This window comes from Micromonas commoda, chromosome 11 (genome assembly GCF_000090985.2).
Source record: "Micromonas commoda chromosome 11, complete sequence".
NCBI lineage: Eukaryota > Viridiplantae > Chlorophyta > Mamiellophyceae > Mamiellales > Mamiellaceae > Micromonas > Micromonas commoda.
Window position 1 is genome coordinate 1,126,532 of NC_013048.1, and position 19,342 is coordinate 1,145,873.

Consider the following 19,342-nt stretch of genomic DNA (forward strand, 5'->3'; position numbering starts at 1 on the left):
GGCTCGTCGTTCGGCGGCAGGGCGGCAGGGCAGGGCGGCCGACGCAGGAGCGGCGACGGCGTGGCGCTGGCTCCCTCGCCGTCGCCCACCGTCACCGGGTTCGCGATGCCGTCCTCCGCGGAGAACAGCGTGGGGACGAGGACGAGGATGACCCCGCTCGGGAGCAGGTCCATCTCCGCGGATTTCCCCGAGGAGACGGTCGTGGGTTTCGACACCGGATCCCTGCCCGGCGTGAGCGAGTTGGCTGCGGCGTCGCCTCCCATGTCCCCCGGCGGCCTCTCGAGGTCCATCTCCGCGCTCCGCGGCGAGCTCTCGTCGGTGAACGGTTTTAAAGGCGGGGTCGAACCCACCATCACCGTCCCCGTCGTGACCACCGCGCAGCGACCGACGATGCACGCCCGAGGACGCGCCGGTCTCTCCCCGGAGAAGCCCCCGATCCACCGCGCCGCCGGCGGGAGCGGCTTGCTCTCCGGCCGGCTGGAGGCGCTCACCGCCGACGAGGAGGCGATGCTCCTCGCCGCGCAGGCTCGCCACGACGCGTTTTCCTCTCCCGCGGTGGTGAGCGCGTTCAGGGTGGCTGCCGCCGCGCACCGCGGTCAGCTGCGCAAGAGCGGCGACAGCGTCCTCTCCGCTCAGGTTGGCACGGCTCTCATCGTCGCCGAGCTCGGCATGGACAGCAAGGTTGTCGCGACGGCGCTCCTCCACGACGTCCTCGACGACACGCCGGTGACGGAGCGCGAGCTCAGGAACACGACGCCGGACTCCATCGTGACCATGGTGACCGGCGTGTCCAAGCTCTCGCTCGTGTCCCAGCTCCAGCGCTCCAGCGGCAGGTCCCTGGCGCGAGAGGAGCGCCTGAAGCTCCGCGCGCTGCTCGTCGCGATGACGGATGTGAGAGTCGTCATCGTCAAGCTCGCGGATAGGCTCCAGTGCCTCGAGACCATCCACGCGCTCGGCGAGGACACCGCCACGCGAATCGCGCAGGAAACCCTCTCCATCTACGTCCCCCTCGCGTCGCGCCTCGGCATCTGGAGCCTCAAGACGCGCCTCGAGGATGCGTGCTTCGCGTACCTGCACCCCGAGGCGCACGCGTCGCTGAGCGCCGAGCTCGCGCGGGACGAGCAAAAGGCGGCGGTGCAGCGCGCCGTCGAGGACATCACCTCCACGCTCGTCGCCGACGCGGGCATCTCCGACGTTCACGACATCTACGGCCGCGCCAAGAGCCTCTTTTCGGTGCACCGCAAGATGCTCCGCAAGGGGATCGCGCTCGGCGACGTGCACGACTTGAGGGCGGTTCGCGTCATCGTCGACTCGGAGGACGACTGCTACGCCGCCCTCGAGGCTATCCACGGCAAGTTCGCCCCGGTCCCGGGCAAGACCAAGGACTACGTGCGCAACGCCAAGGTGAACGGCTACCAGAGCCTGCACACCGTCGTCGTCGCCGCGGATGGAGCGCCGGTTGAGGTGCAGATTCGCACCGCCGAGATGCACCGCGCCGCTGAATCCGGCATGGCGGCGCACTGGAGGTACAAGGAGAGCGTCGTCAACCACAGGGCGATCGACGTGCAGGTGGCGTGGGCGAGGTTCATGCTCTCGTGGCAGGGGCAGCTCGTGGATGACAAGTGCAGAGCCGCGGGGGTTCGCATCGCCACCGCGATGGGCGCCGGCGGCGGATCCGTCGAGCTCGAGGCTCTCCAGCCGTGCGTCCCGTGCGAGTGCCCGTTCCCCGCGCACTGCGACGACTGCCCGAACCACGAGGACGCCATCCTCTTCGGCGCGTGCGGCGCGTGCGGCGGCGCGGAGAGCTCCGTGTCTTCCCTCGTGAGCGCGGATTCCGCGAGCATGTCCAAACAGCGCCGGCCCGCGTCGTCGCCGCTCGAGGTTTCGGCTCCCATCTTCGTCGTCGTCGTCGTCGACGGCGACATGGCCGTCGTCGAGCTCGCGAAGGGTGCGAGGCTCTCCGACGTGGACTTCGCGTCCGTGTGCGGGGACGAGCCGGGAGCCGTTCGGACGGCGGAGTTCACCGCCGTCGAGTCGATCGCCGTCAACCGCGAGAGCGTTCCGCCGGGGGCCGAGCCGGCTGTCACGCTCCGAATGGGCGACCTGGTGGAGGTTCGTCGCCGACGCCTCGGGGGCTCGCCGGAAGGGTCGCCGTCCACGGGTTCGAAGCTGAGCCACGCGGCGGCGGCGGCGATTGAGGAGCAGCGACGCAGGCTGAGCAGCACGCTTAAGATGGACGTGTCGTCCCTCGACGGCGGCGTCAGCAACGTCGTGCAGAGGCCCGCGGTTCATCAGCCCGAGGGATTCTTCCCTTGAGAAGGAAGGCTGCCGAGTGTACTATCATACCGTTGACTGTATTTGTAGGGTGCCCACGTCGATCGAGAACGACGACGACGAGACGCGGGCGACGCGGCACGTCTATTGACTTTTTGTAAACTACGAAAAAGAGCATTGTACCTTTAACTTGCTTTGAGCGACGGTCCCGACCAGATCTCCTCGCGGGCACGCGGACGCGATGGACGCCCCGTTTTCTCCCGCGGCGTCGTCCCCCGCGGACGGCGGCGAACTTTTCGTTGACATGATGTCGCAGCCGAGCCGCGCGTGTTGCTTTTTCGTTCACCTGGCGCGCCTACCGTTGACCCGCCGTCAGGTCATACTCGGTCGGAAAGAGCAACTCTTGGATTCGTTTCCAAACCCGCTGAAGCAGGTTCCCTGCCTGGTGGAGCGCGACGGGTTCGTCTTGCCGGAGAGCTCGGCGATTCTCAAGTATCTCGCAGACCGTCACGCGGTGGCGGATCACTGGTACCCGCGTGAGCTTCGGGCGCGAGCGCGGGTCAACGCCGCGCTCGACTGGCAGCACTTCTCGCTGAGGAGGGGGGCGGCGGGCGTCACGTGGTTCTCCTTGATTGCGCGCAACATGGGCATGAAAACCGACCCGGGTATGGCTCGAGCCATGCTGAATGTGCTGCGCGGCGCGTTGGGAAAACTCGAGAAGACGTGGTTGACGGACGAAGCGCCGTTCATGATGGGTTCGAGCCAGCCCTGCATCGCGGACCTGCTCGTCAGCGAGGTGTGTTTTTTTGTTAACAACGTCGACCCCGCCCGTGTTCCTAACCCCGCTTTGTCCACCCGCAGGAAATCTTCAACCTCACGCTCCTCGAGGCGATCGACGAGGACTTTGGGATGCCTCCCACGCTAGATGCGCTGCTCGGGGAGGATCACCCGAGGATCACCAGGTTCCTAGCCGCGTGTCAGGACCTGGACTGGACCGAGTGGAGGTCGATACACGGCATCCTGCACACCGCGCGGGACAAGATGGCGGCGAAGAAAAAGACGAGGTCGAGGATGTGAGCCGTCCTCAAACGCGCAGTCGGCGTCTCCTTGCGTCGCCGACGTCGTCCAGCACGTCTGCGCGCGTCTGCGTCGTCCGGCACGTTTGTAACAAGAAACTAGACATTTATCCCAACTGCGTGAACGTCGACACGGGTTCCCCCTTTTCATTTCCTATTTCCGTCCACGGTCTGACTGCTCCCCTGTGCATTATCCAAACGAGCACGACAGCGCCAGAGCAGCACGTTCGACTGACTGAGAACGAACCTCAGCCGCCCAAAGTCACTCTCCCGTCGCGCTCCCCCGAGCCGAAGCGAACACAAACCCGGGTGCACGGAATGGCGTCTCTCGCCGCTTTCGCTCCCTCCCTCGCGGCCCTCAGGCCCAAGGCGGCCAAGACCTCCAAGGTCTCCAAGGCGGTGGTGGCCGAGAGGCGCACCGAGACTGTCGTCCCTGCGATTAGCACCAGGCGCGCGCTCCTGGGCGGCGCGGTGAGCGCGGCGATGACTCTCGCGATGTCCCCCGGCCCCGCGGCCGCGAAGGACGGCAAGAACGGCGTGTACTGGATCGAGCCGAAGGACGGCGCGACCGTGGCGCAGGAGTTCAAGGTGAAGATGGGCGTCATCGGATACGAGCTGGCGCCCGCGAGCGAGGGCCTGCAGGAGGGGACCGGCCACCACCACATCGTCGTGGACCAGGAGGGGGGATACGTCGACAAGGGAGTCGAGATTCCCTTCGACGCCACCCACCTGCACTTCGGTAAGGCGCAGAAGGAGGGCACGGTGAAGCTCGAGCCCGGGACGCACACCCTCACGCTCCAGTTCGCCGACGCCAAGCACCGATCTTTCGGGAAGAAATTTGCTAAAACCATCACCGTGAACGTCGAGTGAGGGACATACTATCCTCGTTAATATGATATCAGTTATTAAGGTTTACCATCACGCGTGCATCTCCTCGTAGACTACTCGTCCTTGCCGATCCTCCGCTCGACCTCCTCCATGATGCCCTTCCCCCGCAGCGTCGCCTCCGCCTCCAGGAGCCTCTTGCGCAGGCTCACAGCCTCCGCCTCCGCGTTTACCAGCTTCATCGTCGCCGTCTGGAGCTCCGCCCTCGCCGCGGCGGCCTCAGCGGTCACGGCCTCCACCCTCGCCCTCGCCACCTCCGCCTCCGCCTCCTTGGCGCCCCTGGTCATCGCCAGCTCAGCCTCCCTCGCGCCCGCCGCGGCTTCGAGCTCGGCGACTCTCTTCGCCGCCGCCTCCGCCGCGTTCCTCGCGTCCCTCAGCGACCCCGTCGTCTGCGCGAGGTCCTTGGTGGACCTCCGCAGGGCCTCGTCCGTCTTGGGCGCGCGGCTCTTCAGCTTCGACACCATCGTCTTCTCCCAATCCTCAGCCTTCTGACGCTCGTACGCGGCGGGCACGGAGGACAACAGAGAGATAACCGCCGTCCCGGTGAGGACGAACCGCAGGGGCATGAGCCACCTCGGCATCAGACCCTTGGACGCGAGGTGCGCGTCGCCGGCGAGCACCGCGCCCAAACCACCCGCCAGAGCGACGAGCTGCGCGGGAACAGGGAGCGCCAGGGCGGCCCACGCGTAGAGGGAGGGCGCGACGCCGTAAACGTACCGGCCCGGGCCCGCGAGATTTGCGAGATTTGCGATTGCAAACGCCGCGTCGGCGGCGACCTTGCCCGAACCCGCGGCGACGTGGGCGGCGCCGTAACCCGACGCGGCAAAGCCCCACTGCGTGCCGCCGAGGAATGAGAGGATCGCCGCGCCGTACCCAGCCTGAGCGGCGGCCCTGTACGCCTCGGGGAAGACGCCCTCCAGCCCGATCGACGCCGACACCGGGGCGGCGAGGGCGACGAAGGGTATCGCGCCCGCCAGGCCCAGCGCGAGGGGGACGGGTGGAACTTCCGGGAAGTGCTCGGGATGGAAGCGATAACTCGACGCCGGGGGAGCCGCCGACGCCACGGACGTCGACGACGACGAGGACGCGGTCGACGACGAAGCCGCGCGAGAGAACGCCCCGCGAAGCGCACGGCCCAGGGATCCGAGTGATGACCTCATCGTCGCGAGGCACGCGGATCGTCTCGGTTCGATTCGAAGGATGGGACGCGACGCGTGGCACCGCGGCGTTCACGCGAAAGACGCCGAGCGCGCGGAGACGTGCTCGTGCGGCTCGGTCTGCGGCGGGAGCGGTCGGGACCGCGTGTTTCAAAGCAAGGCGTACCCACCGGTCGGTTGGCAAAAGTTTGGTTTTTGGTTTTGGCAGAGACAACGCCTCCTAATGAGCACTACCGTACAGCTCACGCCTTCTTCCTGGCGTACACGACGTACATCGGGTCCGTCTTGCCCGGCTTGGGAGATATGTCCTGCGCGGCCGGAGGCTCGAAACCCCCCGCGAAGTGAAAGTAGGCACCGACGATCCAGATGTGGTCCAGGTCACCCGTCGCCGTCCAGATGGACACCGCCTTGGTCGGGAAGCACCGGTTGCTGAAGCTCATCACGGCCAGTCCACCGGGCTTGAGCACCCTGTTCACCTCTTTCATCATCTCCAGCGGCTTGGTGAGGTAGTCGACACTCACGGCGTTGGTCACCACGTCGAAGGTGTTGTCCTCGTAAGGCAGAGTCGGGTCCTCGTTGAGGTCCCTCACCGCGTAGTCGCTCAAGATTGGGTTGCGACCCAACTCTTCCTCGTTCATGCCGAGCCCACTGATCCGACCAGCCTTGTAGTCCTTGGGGTAGTGGCTGATCCACGACGAGCACACGTCGAGGAGCGCCGTGTCCTCCCTGCCGCTCTCGGGGAACACCTCGGCGTAGTACTTGGTCAGGGCGCCGATGGCGTCGTCGTCGATGTGCTGCACGAACCTGGGCTGCGAGTAGAAGAGGAAGTCGGACGACTCGTCGTACCTCTGCATCTCCTGTTCGCCGAAGGGGAAGGCGTCCGGGAACTTGGGGTCGACGAGGACCTTGGCGATCTCAGGGTTGGCGCCCGCCGCCTGGCGCGCGACCGCGATGTCTGAGCGACCGCCCGCGGCGAAGAAGCCGCCCGTCATGATGGAGAACGCGCGACGGGACGGTTTCAGGCCGGGCTTATTAACCGGAGCGGAGGACGAGGACGAAGAGGTGGTGGCGGCGGAGGAGCACCGGTTGAGCGCGCGCGCGTTAACAGCGATCAACGTCCGATTGATGATAGACGACATCATGGGCGAGTTGTCTGTGTGGGCCGGAGTGTGGGCCGGAGTGTTCCTCTGCTTGGGGCCGATCGAGTTGGGCACCTCTCAGATAACAAGCCACGTCGATTTTCCATCGTGGAGGTGACCGCCATCCTTCCTGTCGCTGGCTGGTTTCGGGTACATAACTCAAAAAAACCATGGATCACCAAAATGAATAAGTTCCTGCCCCCGATAGCTCAGTTGGTAGAGCGGAGGACTGTAGACTTGTCTATGCAGCAGAGTAAAATCTGCGTCCAAAACCCCTAACTCCCGAACATGGGAGAGAATGCGAAATAGTAATCCTTAGGTCGCTGGTTCGATTCCGGCTTGGGGGATTTCTTTTTATTCTTCCGGCTTGGGGGATTTCTGAGGACATGGGGGGACGCCCCGCGTCGTCAGCTACGTCCTCGCAAAGTTTCACATCGATCCGAGCAGTGTGGAGGCGCCGGGGGGTCTTGAGGGCGAGCATCGATGCATGCCAAAAACTTTTGCAAACAAACAACATTTCCTGGCGACGAGTTCACAGAGCTCTATTTCATGGTGCTACTTTGCTAAGGGTTTGCCCCACCTCCACTAAACCCTTCGATACGCGCTAATCAACCGCCGCCGGATATTGCCTCGACGATTGCGTTTATGTGCGGCTGCGCGAGGTAGAATCCTCCAACCGAAGCCGCCGCCGTCGCCGCCGTCGCGGCTGTGCCAAACGCGGTCCCTCCCCCCTCGACACCCTTGGCGCCCATGAATCCGTACCATCGGAGCAGCCTCTGCGTCAACGGCAACGTCCCAAACACCGCCATCGCCGACGACCAAGCCTGGACCACCGCACCGCGCGCGGGCTGCGTGGCACCGGTGAACCAAGCCGCAGGTTCACCCGCTGCTTCCAACCCCGGAAGCAGCAACAACATGTTAAGCTCGTAGATGGGGTACTGCGCCAGCACCACCGCCGCGTACACCTTCCACGACGGAACCGCCGGCGCGTGATTTGAGTCACCCGTCGGTGTCGCGGGGAGCCAACCCCCGAGGGACCCGTCGTCCATGATGACATTCGCCCGAGCCCTCAGCGCGCCATCCGGGTCTCCGCCGTTGAAACGCTCACCCCGCTTGAGCCACTCCGCGCGTCTGTTCGAGTGCGTCCACCGCTCCATGTCGTCCTGGCGCTGAAACACCACGGCGACGGTCTCGCAGTTCGGTGCCCCGCTGTGACGCACGTGCTCCAACGACTCCCGATCGTTCTCGGACGAGTCCGGCGGCGACTTTTTCAACCCGCGCCGAATGGGCTTGGCCTCGCCACCCGCGGCTGGAAAATGCACCCAGCTGAACCTTCCCTCGGGCAGCGGCCGTCTACCCGCCGGTACCGACAGTCCCGCCTGACAGTCCTTGTCCTTCAGCACCGCGTCGATCAGGGTCTTACCCTCCGTGAGCCAGGCCTCGTAGTCCTTCCTCTGCTCCGGCGAGACAACCTTGCTCGTACATACCAAGATGGCGGGTTTGAGGGAGGGTTGGGGGCGGATCGTGGACCCAGACGCGCCTCCATCCTCCCATACGGTGGCGGACGTCGCGAACGACGCGACGGGAGATTGCCAAAACCCTCGCGTGGGAGCGAATCCGGCGTAAAGGTCGCCGAGAGGTGTCGCAGAATCGTTCGTGCCGTTCCAGGTGGTCGCGGAGACTGCGCGCGTCGCGGAGGACCACGACGACGACGAGGGCGCGCTGGTGACGCGGCACCTATGCGAAACACTCCTGGCGAGTGCACGCATAATCGGAGCTCGCTCAAACGGCGAGCCTCGAGCCCCAGGCGCGTATGGCGCCTCGCGAAGTGAAGGGACGCGAAAAGGTCCGAGCCGAGAGCACCGCCGGACGCCAGCTCGAGGTGGGTCGATTGACAAAGAATCACAGCCAGCTCTAGGGTTGCCACTGCGAGGAGCGCGAGTCGCGGCGGTCGGGGGCGCTCACGCTCGAAGAACGCGCATGTTCTTCTCCGTCGCCCTCCTGGGGCGCGCGGCCAAGCGCCTTGGTTACCTGCGGCTGACCACCAAGCGCGCCAAGAAGGGCTACTACAAGGGGAAGGGGGCCATCGCGCCGGGGCGGCACACCAAGCGAGGGTACAAGCTCGACCCGCTGCGCAGGCCGAACTTCATCACGCCGGAGATCGACCTCGCGTCGTTCCCGCTGAAACCCTACGTCGCCAAGACGGTGCCGAAGAAGCCTCTGCTGGTGCCAGGAGGTCCCCCGGGAGCGGCGTACAGCACCCTCACCCGCTGACGGGTGCGAGTGGCGGGGACTCGATCTCGTGGGGTTTGGCGGCCTCGCGGGTTTCGGGGGGGTCTGGAGCGAAAGGGTCGAGGGACTCGTCGCGCGCCGGCACGGGCACGGGGTTGGCGGACGTTAGACTTTAGGAATCATCGGTATTTAATATCTCGCACGGTAGATGGCATAGCATCCTGTGAGCACGTCAGTCCTCGGCGACGGCGACGCGCTTGATGGACGAGATTTCGAGACTGCACATCTCCGACATCTGCCGCTCAAACTGGGCGAGCTCGTCGTTGACGTCGCCGCCGTACACGTCCTCATTCCAGAAGTCTCTCTCCTCGGTCCTCGACGACTGCGCGCGCCTGTGCGGACTCAGGCTGGACAGCTCGCGGAAGAAGTCTCCCTCGTTGGAATCGTCGACTTCAAACTCTGAGCGAGCCGACTCCGCTTTCATCGTCTTCGACTCCGCCTTTTCCTTCTCGCTCGGAGGCGTCGCCGGCGGCTCGGTGGCCTCCTCATCGCATCGCGCGTCCTCGTCCGCATCCCGGTTCATCGCCGACCGGCCGGTCCTGGTTCGCGTGGGGCTGTCCCTTGCGCCGAGCGCTTCGATCCACTCCCTGTGCGCTGCGGCGAGGTCAAACTCGGCCGACGATCCGTCCTTCTTGCCAGCCTTGACGATCCACTCGGGCAAGGGCTTGACCCCAACGATCTCACCAGCCTTTTCCTCCGCCGCCCTCGCCGCCGCCCTCGCGTCCGCCTCCATCTTCGCGAGCCTCTTGGACTTGTCCCGCTCGACTCGCTCGGCTCGCTCGCGTTCCCATTGCTCGCTCGCCTCCTTCGCCGTCTGGCCCTTGACGTACGTGTGATGCACCCCCTCCTCGTCCTCTTCCTTCTTCTTACGTCTGAGCTCGCGAAGGTTCTTCATCACCTCCCGCGAGTCCCTCACCATGTCCATGGCGTGCTCGAGCTGCGCGCGGTACTCGGTGTTCCAACCCCCCGCGTTTGCGTCGTACGGGTTCGCGGTGCCCGCCTGCGTCGGTCGACGCGCCGCGAGCGGGCCGTGTCGGACGTCGCCCCAGTCGGCGTGGATGTCGGGGTAGTTGTGCAAGGACTGCTCGCCGAACACGGAGAGCACGTTGCCGTCTTCGTCCACCGCGGGCCGGTCCCCGTCGGTGCCCTCCACGAGAGTCTGCCACCCGTGCTCCGCCTCTCGCGCCTCGATCTCCGCGACCGCGGCGTCGAGGTTGACCTTGGAGGACGACGCGTCCTCGTGAAGCTCGGCGTCATCACCATCCAACGGCTCGAGGGCCGCGGAGTGGTGGACGACTTCCTCGATGAGCGGCATGTGCGACCGTGGAGTGCCGCGCAAGGCGCTCCCAACGGATCTGAAAATGGACTGGCACCGGACGGGAGAAATTCAGTTGACTGAAGTGAGAAAATTTAGACCGATGTTTTTGAGTCAAATGAAGGTGCCAAAAAATGCCAAAGTGGCTCTACTTCGTTCCGGGCAGCTTGTCGCGCAGGTACTCCAGCAACGCCTTGGTCCCGCGCTCAATCACAGGCCTCCTGATCATCCGCAACATGTTTCCCTCAACCCCGAGCCACCGCAGCCCCGTCAGTAGACCGAGCTCGGGAGGTAAAGTGCCCAAGTCGTTATTCGTGAGGTCGAGCTCGTCCAACTCGACCAGTCGCGCCACCGCCGGGGACAACGCGCCGATGTGGTTGTCGTTCAACCGCAGGACGCGGAGCCGGCGCAGGTCGAACACTTCGTCCGGGATCGCGTCCAGCATCGCCTTGCCCCATCGAAGCTCCGTCAGCGTCTCGGCGAGTGGTCTCAGCAGGTTCGGGCCGCGCGACGGTTGGAACACGATCCCGGTCACGTCCAACTTTCGCAGCCGAGAGGCTCGAGAAAACGCACTCGGCGGCATAGCCGCGGAGAGTCCCTTGTTACCCGCCAAGTTTAGCTCCGTCAACGACAGAGGACGTCCCTCGCCGCAAGGTAGCGGCCACTTCTCCAGCGCGTTTCCGTCCAGCAGCAGGGTCTCGAGTCCGTCGCATCTCTCGACTTCCTCCGCGTCCACCCCACCCCTCAAACCGTTCTCTCCGAGGTCCACGGACGTCACGCCTCTGGCGACTACGCTCCAGAAATCATCCGGCAGGCTCTCGAGCCGCTGTCCCCTCAGCGAAACGCCCGACGCGCGTCCACCCTCCGACGCGACCCTCGCCGCGGTCGCCACCGCTCTCGCCGCATCCTCCGCGCGAGTCGTCGACTCGTCACCCCTGAACGCCGCTCCCACGCCGGTTTCCTCGGCGCCGAGCTTAGATCGCAGGTGCGCGAGGAGGTCACCGATGGGACCACTCAGGATGTTCTGCCTGATGGAACGGATCGGGTTCCCCTCTAGCGCGAGTCTACGCAGGCTCGTGCACCTCCCGAGCTCCGGTGCGACGCGGGTGACATCGTTACCCGAGGCGTCGACGGTTCGAAGCGGCGCACCCGCAGCGAGCGAAGACGGAAGCTCGGTGAGCCGGTTGGAGCTCACGTCCAGGGTGGCCAACGCGGCGCAGGTTCCGAGCGCGTCCGGGAGCGCGGTCAGCTCGTTGCGCCCGATGAAGATTTCAGCCAAGTTCGAGCATCCAGAGATGGACGGCGGGACGCAAGTGATGCGGTTCTCCCTGCAGTCGAGCCGGGTAAGCGACGTAAACGCGCCGACGTCCCTCGGCAAAGCGGTCAGAGCGTTGCCGCTGACGCACAAATCTCTGAGCGACGCGAGGCGAGTCATGCCGTCGGGCAGGGTTCCGATGCGGTTGTTGGAGATATCCAGCGTGACGAGCGACGTGCACCCGTCGATGGCTCTCGGCAGCTCCGTCAGCGCGCAGCCCGCGACGCGCAGTTCCGCTAATCGGTCGCACGCGCCGATTGATTCGGGGAGTTTGAACAGCTTCGGGTTGCGCGACACGTTGAGCGCCGCCAAGGTCTCCACCGGCAGCGCATCGGGCAGCATGCGCAGTTTGTTGTCGGAGACATCCAGCGACCGAAGCGGGAGCGACGCCAGTGCGGTCGCGGGGAGAGACTCGAGCTGGTTGTGCCCCAGATCCAACTTTTGCAACGCGTTCAGCTTTGCGACGTCCTCCGGGAGTTGCGCGATGCTGTTGTGCGACGCGACGAGCGCGGTGAGCTCCTTTACCTCCCACCACGCGGGCCCTCCACTTTCCGGTGCATCGAAGCTGATCGTCTGCACGGGCGCGCGAAAATTCTCGGCCGCGTCCGGGTCCTCCGCGTCGAACACCGCGCGCGGGATCTCCGTCATGCCACGATCGCTCAAGTTCAGCACACCCGTTGACTGAGCGCTCAACAACAGCTTATCGACGCCAGCGACGAGCGAGCCGATGCCGCGGCTGCTGTTGTCGACGTGGCGCATACGCTGCGCGCGCGAGTCGAACTTACCTCGCGGATGCATGCGGCGCCCGGTGCTCCGCTCCGTTTACTGTGTGCCGTTGTTGGTTTCACATGTCGATACTATTCAAACGACGTCGTCGGCAGCCCCAAGACGGCCAGACCGAGGGGAGCACCGCCAGCCCGCGGAGGCCATATGGCTGGGCGGTGCGGACTGCGCGGAACGGTTGCTTGGCTCCTCATCGCCACACTCGTGATCGAGGTGCTCAAGCGCGGCGGCGAGCGTAGGGACGGCGGGGCGGGCGCCGTGTCGGGCGTCCGCGAGCGGGAACCTTTCTCCCTGCATCGGCAACACCACTCGGTCGACACGCACGAGGGGCTCCGGGTCGTGCCCGCGCGCCATGAACGACGGAATGCAGCGTTCGGTCTCGACGGGAGAGTAGCGTCCGGCGCGAGCAAGACCGTGCCATCTGCCGATACCACGTCCCCAAAGGAAGATGCTCCGAGGTATGGGACGGCTGGGGGTGACAAAGTCAAGGGGACGTGCACCGGTGAAGCTCATCTGGAGCTCGCCGGAGACGTCGTGGTTTGGGGCGCGGATCACAAAGTAGCAGACGCCGCGGCTTGCTGCGAGCGTTGTCGTTCGAAAGACGGGTGTAACGTTTGGGTCTTCTGCGGTGACGCGGAAGGCTGCGGCGCGAAGGTTGGCCAGTGCTGGCTGAAGCGGCAGACTCTGTACGAGGGCCTTCCCCCGGGGGCGATGTCTCGGGGTGACGGTACGCCGTGGATGTCGGGCCACCTGCCGAGATACTCGGACCCTAAAGATGACCCGACGGGAGGTGTCGACGTGGAGATGAGAAAGGTGGACATCGCGCTGGTCGAGTCGACTCCTCCGGCTCGACCGCGGGAGTGCGGCTCGCCCGCGGTTGACGGGTACTCGCACGTGGTTCCCGACTGCCTGGTCAAATCACGCACCAACGTCGAGTTCGATCGGTCGGAAGCGGCGCGGTCAGAGCAGGTGGCGTGGTACGAGGAACACGCGAGCTACGACGGTTTGGCGGTGGCGTGGGGAATAGGACACAGAAAACCGACGGCGGCGGCTTGCGCGGCGGCTTGTCGGGCACACAAACCTGGACCTCCTCACCACGGTCCGTTCGCTGATTTGCCCTGCAACGCGTGGGTTTGGTGTCCGGTGATGGAGACGAAAGGATGCTTCGAACCGGACGCGCACACCCACGGACCCGGGGACTGTTGGCTCAAGTTCACGGAGACGCCGGAGAACGTGGAGGTGAATCAACGGGGCGCGAACGACGCGCCGGGGACGGTCAAGGATGGCGCGACGTACAGGAAAAGGCACCCAGACGCTCCGAGGTTGGCGCACTGGACCAGCGGGGTGATGCTGCCGCCGGGATGGACGCCGTCGAACGGGACGTACGGTCCTAGGGCGACGTGGTAGAGAGCTTAGAGGTGGTTGACCCGAAGGGACCTCCCTTCGACGGTTCTTAGAAGATTATTCGCAGACCTGTTGTACGAAGGTGCCTCGCTTGGTAACAGACATCGCTACAGTGTTTGGTCCACTTCATTATCATATCATATGAGGCTCCGGACACTGTGATGTCAGCTTCAGTCCCCTTCATCATCCGAGAAATCAAGTGGTGGCAGCATTGAGAGGTCGAGCGCCGGCACGAGACCGACGCGGGTGACTTTTCCATCACCGCACCTCGGCTCTTGCAGGTTCCCACCAAAGTACCCTGTGAGCGGATCGCTCGCATCCGAACCCGCGCGAGAAGGAGGAGGCCCAGCATTCGACGCTTCGTTCGCAGCGACGCCAGCCTTGGGAACGGGAACGTCGACAACCTTCTCTCTGAACGACCTCACGTCACCGCGTCCGGCTGGTTGCAGCATCGCCGGGGGTTGCATCCGTGTGGGTGGCCTCGGCTGGCGCGCCCGAGGTGCGCACTTCCTCCACTCCGCCTCAAGCCTGGACGCTCGCTCGAAGTTCCCGAGCCTCTTGTGCGTCTGCGCCAGAGCGCACAGGATGTATCCAGTCTCCCCGTGGGTGTCGCCTCGTGCTCTCCTGGAGATGGTCAGCGCCCTCTGCAGCCTCTCGACAGCGTCGTGGAGCTGTCCCGCGCGGACCAGACTGGATGCGACACGGCAAAGCGCATCCGCAGTCGTCGGGTGCCACGGCCCGTGACGGCGCTCGGCGAGTGACAGAGCGCGCGCCGCGTACACCAGAGCGGCTTCATCGTCAAAATCGTCTTTTCCATCGTCGTCGTCATCGTACGTGTCGTTAACCTCCGCGTCGATGGCGACACCAGCGGCGTGTAGCGCGCTCAGTACCCTGTATGTCAGACGGGCATCGCCGTCCGACACACCCTGCTGGTTCGTGCCGTCCGCGCGCCCGGCTTGTTCGAGAGCTCGAAGGGAGCGAAGAAGAATGGCCTCCTCGTCCCTCCTTCGCCCGGGCTGAGCTCGCAACGCGCGCGACAGCTGATAGAGCGCGGGAGCAGCCTCCACCGGGTCCGCCTCCTCATCCGCTTCGGCGCTCCGATGCAGAGACGCGGGCATGGACGCGGCGAGCACCGCCGCCGCCTTTGAACGTATCCCGCCGACGGCAACGCCAACCTCGACCGCGAGAAGCCTCCGCCACACGCTCTCCGCCTTGACAAACTTAAACTCGCGCATCGCCAGCTCAGCCTCTTCCTCCAACCGTCGGGCGTACTCCAGCGCACCGCCGATCGCCCTCTTGCCCTCGTACTCGTCCCCGTAATTCTCCGCCGGCGAAACGTTTTCGTCGTCGTCGTCGGGCTCGTGGTCATCGTCCAGGCGTCGGTACCTACGCAGCGCAGCCTCGCGCCTGAGCTCACCGCGTCTGGCGAGCGTCGCCGGGTCGAGCAAGGACGCCGCTGCGAGAACCGCCTCCCGCACACCCTCCTCGCCGGTTAAACGGTCGAGCTCCGCGCGTTTCTTCGCGGCGAACGCGGAACGGTCCACGCCGTCATCCGTGTTGTACGACAGGAGCTCGGGCACCGCGGGCAGGGGCGGCTCCGGCCTGAGGTCCACCAGGCCGTCGGGCCGTCTCGGCACGACGTATGATTTAACGCCGTGCGGGTCGTCGTCATCATCATCGCCGTTGGAGGTGAACCTAGGCGGTGAACCTCGTCCGTCCGCAGCCTTCCGTTCCTCTGCTTTTGCCTTGAGTACGCCCGTCGCGCCCTTGACTTTACTGAACATTTTCCATCGGCCCCTCGCAGCCTTCGCCGCCTCCTGCCTCTCCCGCTCCTCTCGTTCTTCCTCCTCTCTCCTCGCCCTTTCTCGTTCTTCCTCCTCTCTCCTCGCCCTTTCTCGTTCCTCCTGCTCGGCTTTCTGCTTCGCCTGGAGTTGCTGCCAGTGCATCCATCGTTCCTGCTCCCAATGTCGCCTGCGGGCGAGTTCGCCCATCAGTATCTGCTGCTGGCTCAACATGGACTGCGCCAGGACGAGCCGCTGGGTGTGCTCGGGTAGCGCGCTGAGGGTGCCCATTGGGTCTGCCATCATCTCGGCGATGCTGGGTTGGGTCGCTCTGTGCGGCAATTGCGCGCCGGGAACCTCTTGCGGCCCTACGGGGGCATCGTCGACGGGTCCCGTGAACGTGGGCAACCTCCCTCGGATGGCGCCGGGATCCTCGCGAGGTGCGGGGGGACCCGCGCGGAACCGCAGGAGCCGCTCGTCGACGCCCCATCCAGGATGCGCAGCGTCGTCATCGTCCTCTCCGTCGTCGCGATACATCCCTCAACCTGGGATGTATCGCGGAGGCGCGAGGGCCCACCAACACTGGAGAGTAACGCCCCCGACCGTTGCGTGCCGTCTTTTCGGAGCGGATCGAATTTTTACGGGCTCGTGTTTCGTTCTGGATTCTCGGAGGAGTGGTAGCGTGATCCTCTACCCCTCGCCCGCACATACCGGCGCACGTGTCACGTCCGCTTGATGGACGCGCATCATGGCGTCTGGATCCTCGTTCTCGAGGTATTCCACCATCGTCCCCGAAGCCATTGAAGGCGGAGAGGATGCGGGGAACGGTGGAGGCGAGATCGAGTTCAAGGCGGCACCTTCTTCGTCGACGAGCGGTGGGTCCGATCCGTTCGCCGACGCGGCAGCCATCGCCGAGCAAAGGGATGCCGAGGATGCCGAATTCTTCAACAGCATAAAGAATATGGATGACCTCGTGTCCAAGACCAACCTGCAGTGGGCGCTACGCGAGTCAGGGGAGGTCGCGAGCGCCGTGGCAGGCGACGCCGCCGGATCGGCGAGCGGCGGCGCGCAGAAGCGGCCGAAGGCTCGCCCTCGCCCGGCCCCGTCGAAGGAATCCGAGCCTGGGAGGACATCCGGCGACGGCGCAGAGATGTTGAAGGTTTTGAAGAATGCTCCTGTGTCCAACCCGGAACCCTCGCCCGCGCCCGACCCCGCAAAGGCTCCGCTGGCTTTGGCGCAGGCTCACCTCATCGCAATGCGCGCAAAGTATAAGGTTGTGGAGGCCTTGCTCGAGGACGAGGCAGAGTCCGTGCCGCAGCTGCAGTCCATCGTTGGCGGCGACATGAGCGGTGAGGATTTTCTGCAAGTGTGCGAGGAGCGAGCGCTGGCCGGCCGGTGCGGTTGGCCGCTCTGCGCGACGTCGCTACATGCCCAAAAATCCATTCCATCCTCTGCGGGGAGCAAGGCTAAGCCGGGGGGGAAGTATCGGATCGACACCAAGAACCGCAAGGTGTACCTGAAGGCGTCGCTCGACATGTTCTGCTGCACCGCGCACAGGGTGGAGGCTGAGGATTTCGGCACGACGCTCGCGTTGGACCTGACAGGTGAAGGGGGCGAGGAGGCAAAGGAAGCTCTGGCGCCCGAGTCGGGTCTGAAGGGAGGTTTCCTGAACGCAGACAAAGGCAAGGAGAAGGCGACGACGAAAACGGAGAGGGATCGGAAGATTGTCGGGAGAGATCCAGTCAATTTGCCAACCAAGAACGTGGATAAGTCGTTCGGCAACGTCAACCAAAACATTAAGATGGACGTCTTGGAGAAGCGACCGCCCCGGGCAACCGAGGCGCAAGCTCCGAAGCCGCCAACGGTGCCGGAGGGCGTGGACGCGGCGGAGGCGGCAAAGATGATCGAAGGATACGTCCCTAATAAAGGGATCGAGCCGCCAAAGAAGAAAGGTCCGTCCAAGTTTATGCAGATGCGGGCGAAGGAGAAGGAGAAGCAATCTGGGGAGGCGAGCGAAACTGTTTCGCGATCGGAATCTCCCCAGCCGAAAGGTGTGCTGAAGAGCGGCATGACACCCGGGTTCCTGAAGGAAAAGAAGGAGCCGGCGGCGAAAGGGGTGCGTTTTGACAAGAAGCTGGAGACGGGACCCACCGGGAGCGAGTACGAGCAGACTGAAGAGGAGATTGCTGACCTCACGACGAGGCAAAAGAACTTTGAGAGTGCTTCGCAGACTCAGCTCGATGCCGAGCCTCGCGGGAACGGCGGCGGCGCGCAGTTCTACTTTAACGTTTACGAAGAGGGCGGCGTCCACGAACGCACCGGGAAGAACGTTCCGATGACGGGCATGGGTCAGTTTTCCGAGGGGCAGATCACTCGAGTCATCCCCGCGGGTGCGGATGGATACGTCGACACAGACGAGGAATCCGATGAAAAGGACGTGAACGGTGGAGATTTGGCAAATGACGCGCGTGTCAACGGCGCCATGGAGGAGGCGATGCGTGCCGCCGAAGCGGCGGCGCGGGCCGTGGACGCCGCCGGAGATGACCAAGGGAAGAAAGAGGCGGCGGAGCTTGCGCTGAGCGAGGCGAGAGAGGCGCTTCGACTCGCACTTACCAAGGCGGGTGGCGAGGAAAGCGGAGACGAAGGCGCGACCACCGACGGAGAGAGCACCGACGGCGAGGGCAGCGAGAGGAACGCGCGAGGGGGAGGACCTCCCGTCTCGGAATTCGGGTCGACGTGGATGATGATGGACGGATGGGTTACCCGCGCCACTTTCCATCACCTCGGCGCGACCCTGAAGGACGACATGGATGGAACACCGGAGTTGCCCCCTCGGATCGGATACGCCGTCCAGCAGGCCAACGCCGCCGCGCACGAGATATCCCGCGCATTACCGACCGTGATCCGGACCTTTGGTTTGCGACAGAGCCCGGCGTCGCTCGAGCAACCACTCGGACGTATGCTGCGAACATTCTTCTTCGATCGCGCTACTCCGAGCTTACGCCCCGAGCGATGGGCACTTGTCGCGGCGGTGATGTTAGAGGCGATTGCGACGAGGAAGATACGCGCGGATGAGCGTGATGATCGTCCGCCGACGTTCGTAGAGGACATGAACAAGGCGATCGGACAGAACGGCGGAATGGCGCGGATCGTGGAAAATGCTAGGTCGACCGAGGACGAGCGTCGGGTGATGCTGGAGCTCCTCAGGGGCGAGTGCGCGGGAGGATTGTAGCTGCATCACGCAAGGATGCCACCAAAGGTAGACTATTTTTGGGTTGTTGCCAAGTCGGCGGGTGAGTGCAAAATTGATGTCAAACATTTTTGCGGTGCCGAGCACCCATCTACTCGCGAGCTTCCATGGCTTCCTCCACTCCCCGCCCCGGGGCCCATACCACGTTCCACATGCAGTCCTCATCATCCACGACGAACAGTCTAAGCACGTCCGTCGATGTGATCACCGCGATCGGGGCGTCGTCCTCATCGATGACGTACACGTGGTGGATCGAGTGCGTGGCCATCAGCGCAACTAATCGACCAAGCGTCGTCTCGGCCCTGGCGAAGATGAGCTCGACGAAGGTCCTGCTCGCTGAGTTTCGAGCCATACAGTTTGAAGCATCGGAACTAGGTTTAGGGTTTAGGGTTTAGGGTTTAGGGTTTAGGGTTTAGGGTTTAGGGTTTAGGGTTTAGGGTTTAGGGTTTAGGGTTTAGGGTTTAGGGTTTAGGGTTTAGGGTTTAGGGTTTAGGGTTTAGGGTTTAGGGTTTAGGGTTTAGGGTTTAGGGTTTAGGGTTTAGGGTTTAGGGTTTAGGGTTTAGGGTTTAGGGTTTAGGGTTTAGGGTTTAGGGTTTAGGGTTTAGGGTTTAGGGTTTAGGGTTTAGGGTTTAGGGTTTAGGGTTTAGGGTTTAGGGTTTAGGGTTTAGGGT

The 19,342-nt window shown here is 64.3% G+C and overlaps 13 protein-coding genes across 13 annotated transcripts; 6 read left to right on the forward strand and 7 right to left on the reverse strand.

Moving 5' to 3' along the window:
- Positions 1-105: 105 nt before the first annotated feature.
- MICPUN_53513 (predicted protein) lies at positions 106-2,316 on the forward strand (the record flags this gene model as incomplete). Its single annotated transcript, XM_002505030.1, has 1 exon — positions 106-2,316. One exon carries the CDS (start codon positions 106-108, stop codon positions 2,314-2,316), a length of 2,211 nt encoding a protein of 736 aa, XP_002505076.1.
- A 199-nt stretch (positions 2,317-2,515) lies between these two features.
- Positions 2,516-3,351, forward strand: MICPUN_62817 (predicted protein; the record flags this gene model as incomplete). Its single annotated transcript, XM_002505031.1, has 2 exons — positions 2,516-3,070; positions 3,136-3,351. The coding sequence occupies 2 exons, from the start codon at positions 2,516-2,518 to the stop codon at positions 3,349-3,351; spliced, it is 771 nt and encodes a 256-aa protein (XP_002505077.1).
- Positions 3,352-3,668: 317 nt separating this feature from the next.
- On the forward strand, positions 3,669-4,220 carry MICPUN_62818 (predicted protein; the record flags this gene model as incomplete). Its single annotated transcript, XM_002505032.1, has 1 exon — positions 3,669-4,220. The coding sequence occupies one exon, from the start codon at positions 3,669-3,671 to the stop codon at positions 4,218-4,220; it is 552 nt and encodes a 183-aa protein (XP_002505078.1).
- Positions 4,221-4,291: 71 nt separating this feature from the next.
- Positions 4,292-5,395, reverse strand: MICPUN_103283 (predicted protein; the record flags this gene model as incomplete). Its single annotated transcript, XM_002505323.1, has 1 exon — positions 4,292-5,395. One exon carries the CDS (start codon positions 5,393-5,395, stop codon positions 4,292-4,294), a length of 1,104 nt encoding a protein of 367 aa, XP_002505369.1.
- Positions 5,396-5,634: 239 nt separating this feature from the next.
- MICPUN_103284 (predicted protein) lies at positions 5,635-6,384 on the reverse strand (the record flags this gene model as incomplete). Its single annotated transcript, XM_002505324.1, has 1 exon — positions 5,635-6,384. The coding sequence occupies one exon, from the start codon at positions 6,382-6,384 to the stop codon at positions 5,635-5,637; it is 750 nt and encodes a 249-aa protein (XP_002505370.1).
- A 755-nt stretch (positions 6,385-7,139) lies between these two features.
- MICPUN_62821 (predicted protein) lies at positions 7,140-8,300 on the reverse strand (the record flags this gene model as incomplete). The annotated part of the gene is made up of 1 exon (XM_002505325.1): positions 7,140-8,300. The coding sequence occupies one exon, from the start codon at positions 8,298-8,300 to the stop codon at positions 7,140-7,142; it is 1,161 nt and encodes a 386-aa protein (XP_002505371.1).
- A 211-nt stretch (positions 8,301-8,511) lies between these two features.
- Positions 8,512-8,805, forward strand: MICPUN_62822 (predicted protein; the record flags this gene model as incomplete). The annotated part of the gene is made up of 1 exon (XM_002505033.1): positions 8,512-8,805. The coding sequence occupies one exon, from the start codon at positions 8,512-8,514 to the stop codon at positions 8,803-8,805; it is 294 nt and encodes a 97-aa protein (XP_002505079.1).
- Positions 8,806-8,930: 125 nt separating this feature from the next.
- On the reverse strand, positions 8,931-10,138 carry MICPUN_62823 (predicted protein; the record flags this gene model as incomplete). Its single annotated transcript, XM_002505326.1, has 1 exon — positions 8,931-10,138. One exon carries the CDS (start codon positions 10,136-10,138, stop codon positions 8,996-8,998), a length of 1,143 nt encoding a protein of 380 aa, XP_002505372.1. The 3' UTR covers positions 8,931-8,995.
- Positions 10,139-10,286: 148 nt separating this feature from the next.
- On the reverse strand, positions 10,287-12,212 carry MICPUN_86281 (predicted protein; the record flags this gene model as incomplete). Its single annotated transcript, XM_002505327.1, has 2 exons — positions 10,287-12,018; positions 12,079-12,212. 2 exons carry the CDS (start codon positions 12,210-12,212, stop codon positions 10,287-10,289), a joined length of 1,866 nt encoding a protein of 621 aa, XP_002505373.1.
- Positions 12,213-12,798: 586 nt separating this feature from the next.
- MICPUN_109218 (predicted protein) lies at positions 12,799-13,719 on the forward strand. The gene has a single exon (XM_002505034.1). The coding sequence runs from the start codon at positions 12,948-12,950 to the stop codon at positions 13,641-13,643; it is 696 nt and encodes a 231-aa protein (XP_002505080.1). The 5' UTR covers positions 12,799-12,947; the 3' UTR covers positions 13,644-13,719.
- Positions 13,720-13,810: 91 nt separating this feature from the next.
- MICPUN_62826 (predicted protein) lies at positions 13,811-15,958 on the reverse strand (the record flags this gene model as incomplete). The annotated part of the gene is made up of 1 exon (XM_002505328.1): positions 13,811-15,958. One exon carries the CDS (start codon positions 15,956-15,958, stop codon positions 13,811-13,813), a length of 2,148 nt encoding a protein of 715 aa, XP_002505374.1.
- A 211-nt stretch (positions 15,959-16,169) lies between these two features.
- MICPUN_103288 (predicted protein) lies at positions 16,170-18,653 on the forward strand (the record flags this gene model as incomplete). Its single annotated transcript, XM_002505035.1, has 1 exon — positions 16,170-18,653. One exon carries the CDS (start codon positions 16,170-16,172, stop codon positions 18,651-18,653), a length of 2,484 nt encoding a protein of 827 aa, XP_002505081.1.
- A 109-nt stretch (positions 18,654-18,762) lies between these two features.
- MICPUN_62828 (predicted protein) lies at positions 18,763-19,023 on the reverse strand (the record flags this gene model as incomplete). The annotated part of the gene is made up of 1 exon (XM_002505329.1): positions 18,763-19,023. The coding sequence occupies one exon, from the start codon at positions 19,021-19,023 to the stop codon at positions 18,763-18,765; it is 261 nt and encodes an 86-aa protein (XP_002505375.1).
- Between the last annotated feature and the right edge of the window lie 319 nt (positions 19,024-19,342).

What these genes read in the sequence shown, in the direction of transcription:
- MICPUN_109218 (XM_002505034.1), top strand. Translation starts at nt 12,948, where the DNA reads ATGTCTCGGGGTGACGGTACGCCGTGGATGTCGGGCCACCTGCCGAGA.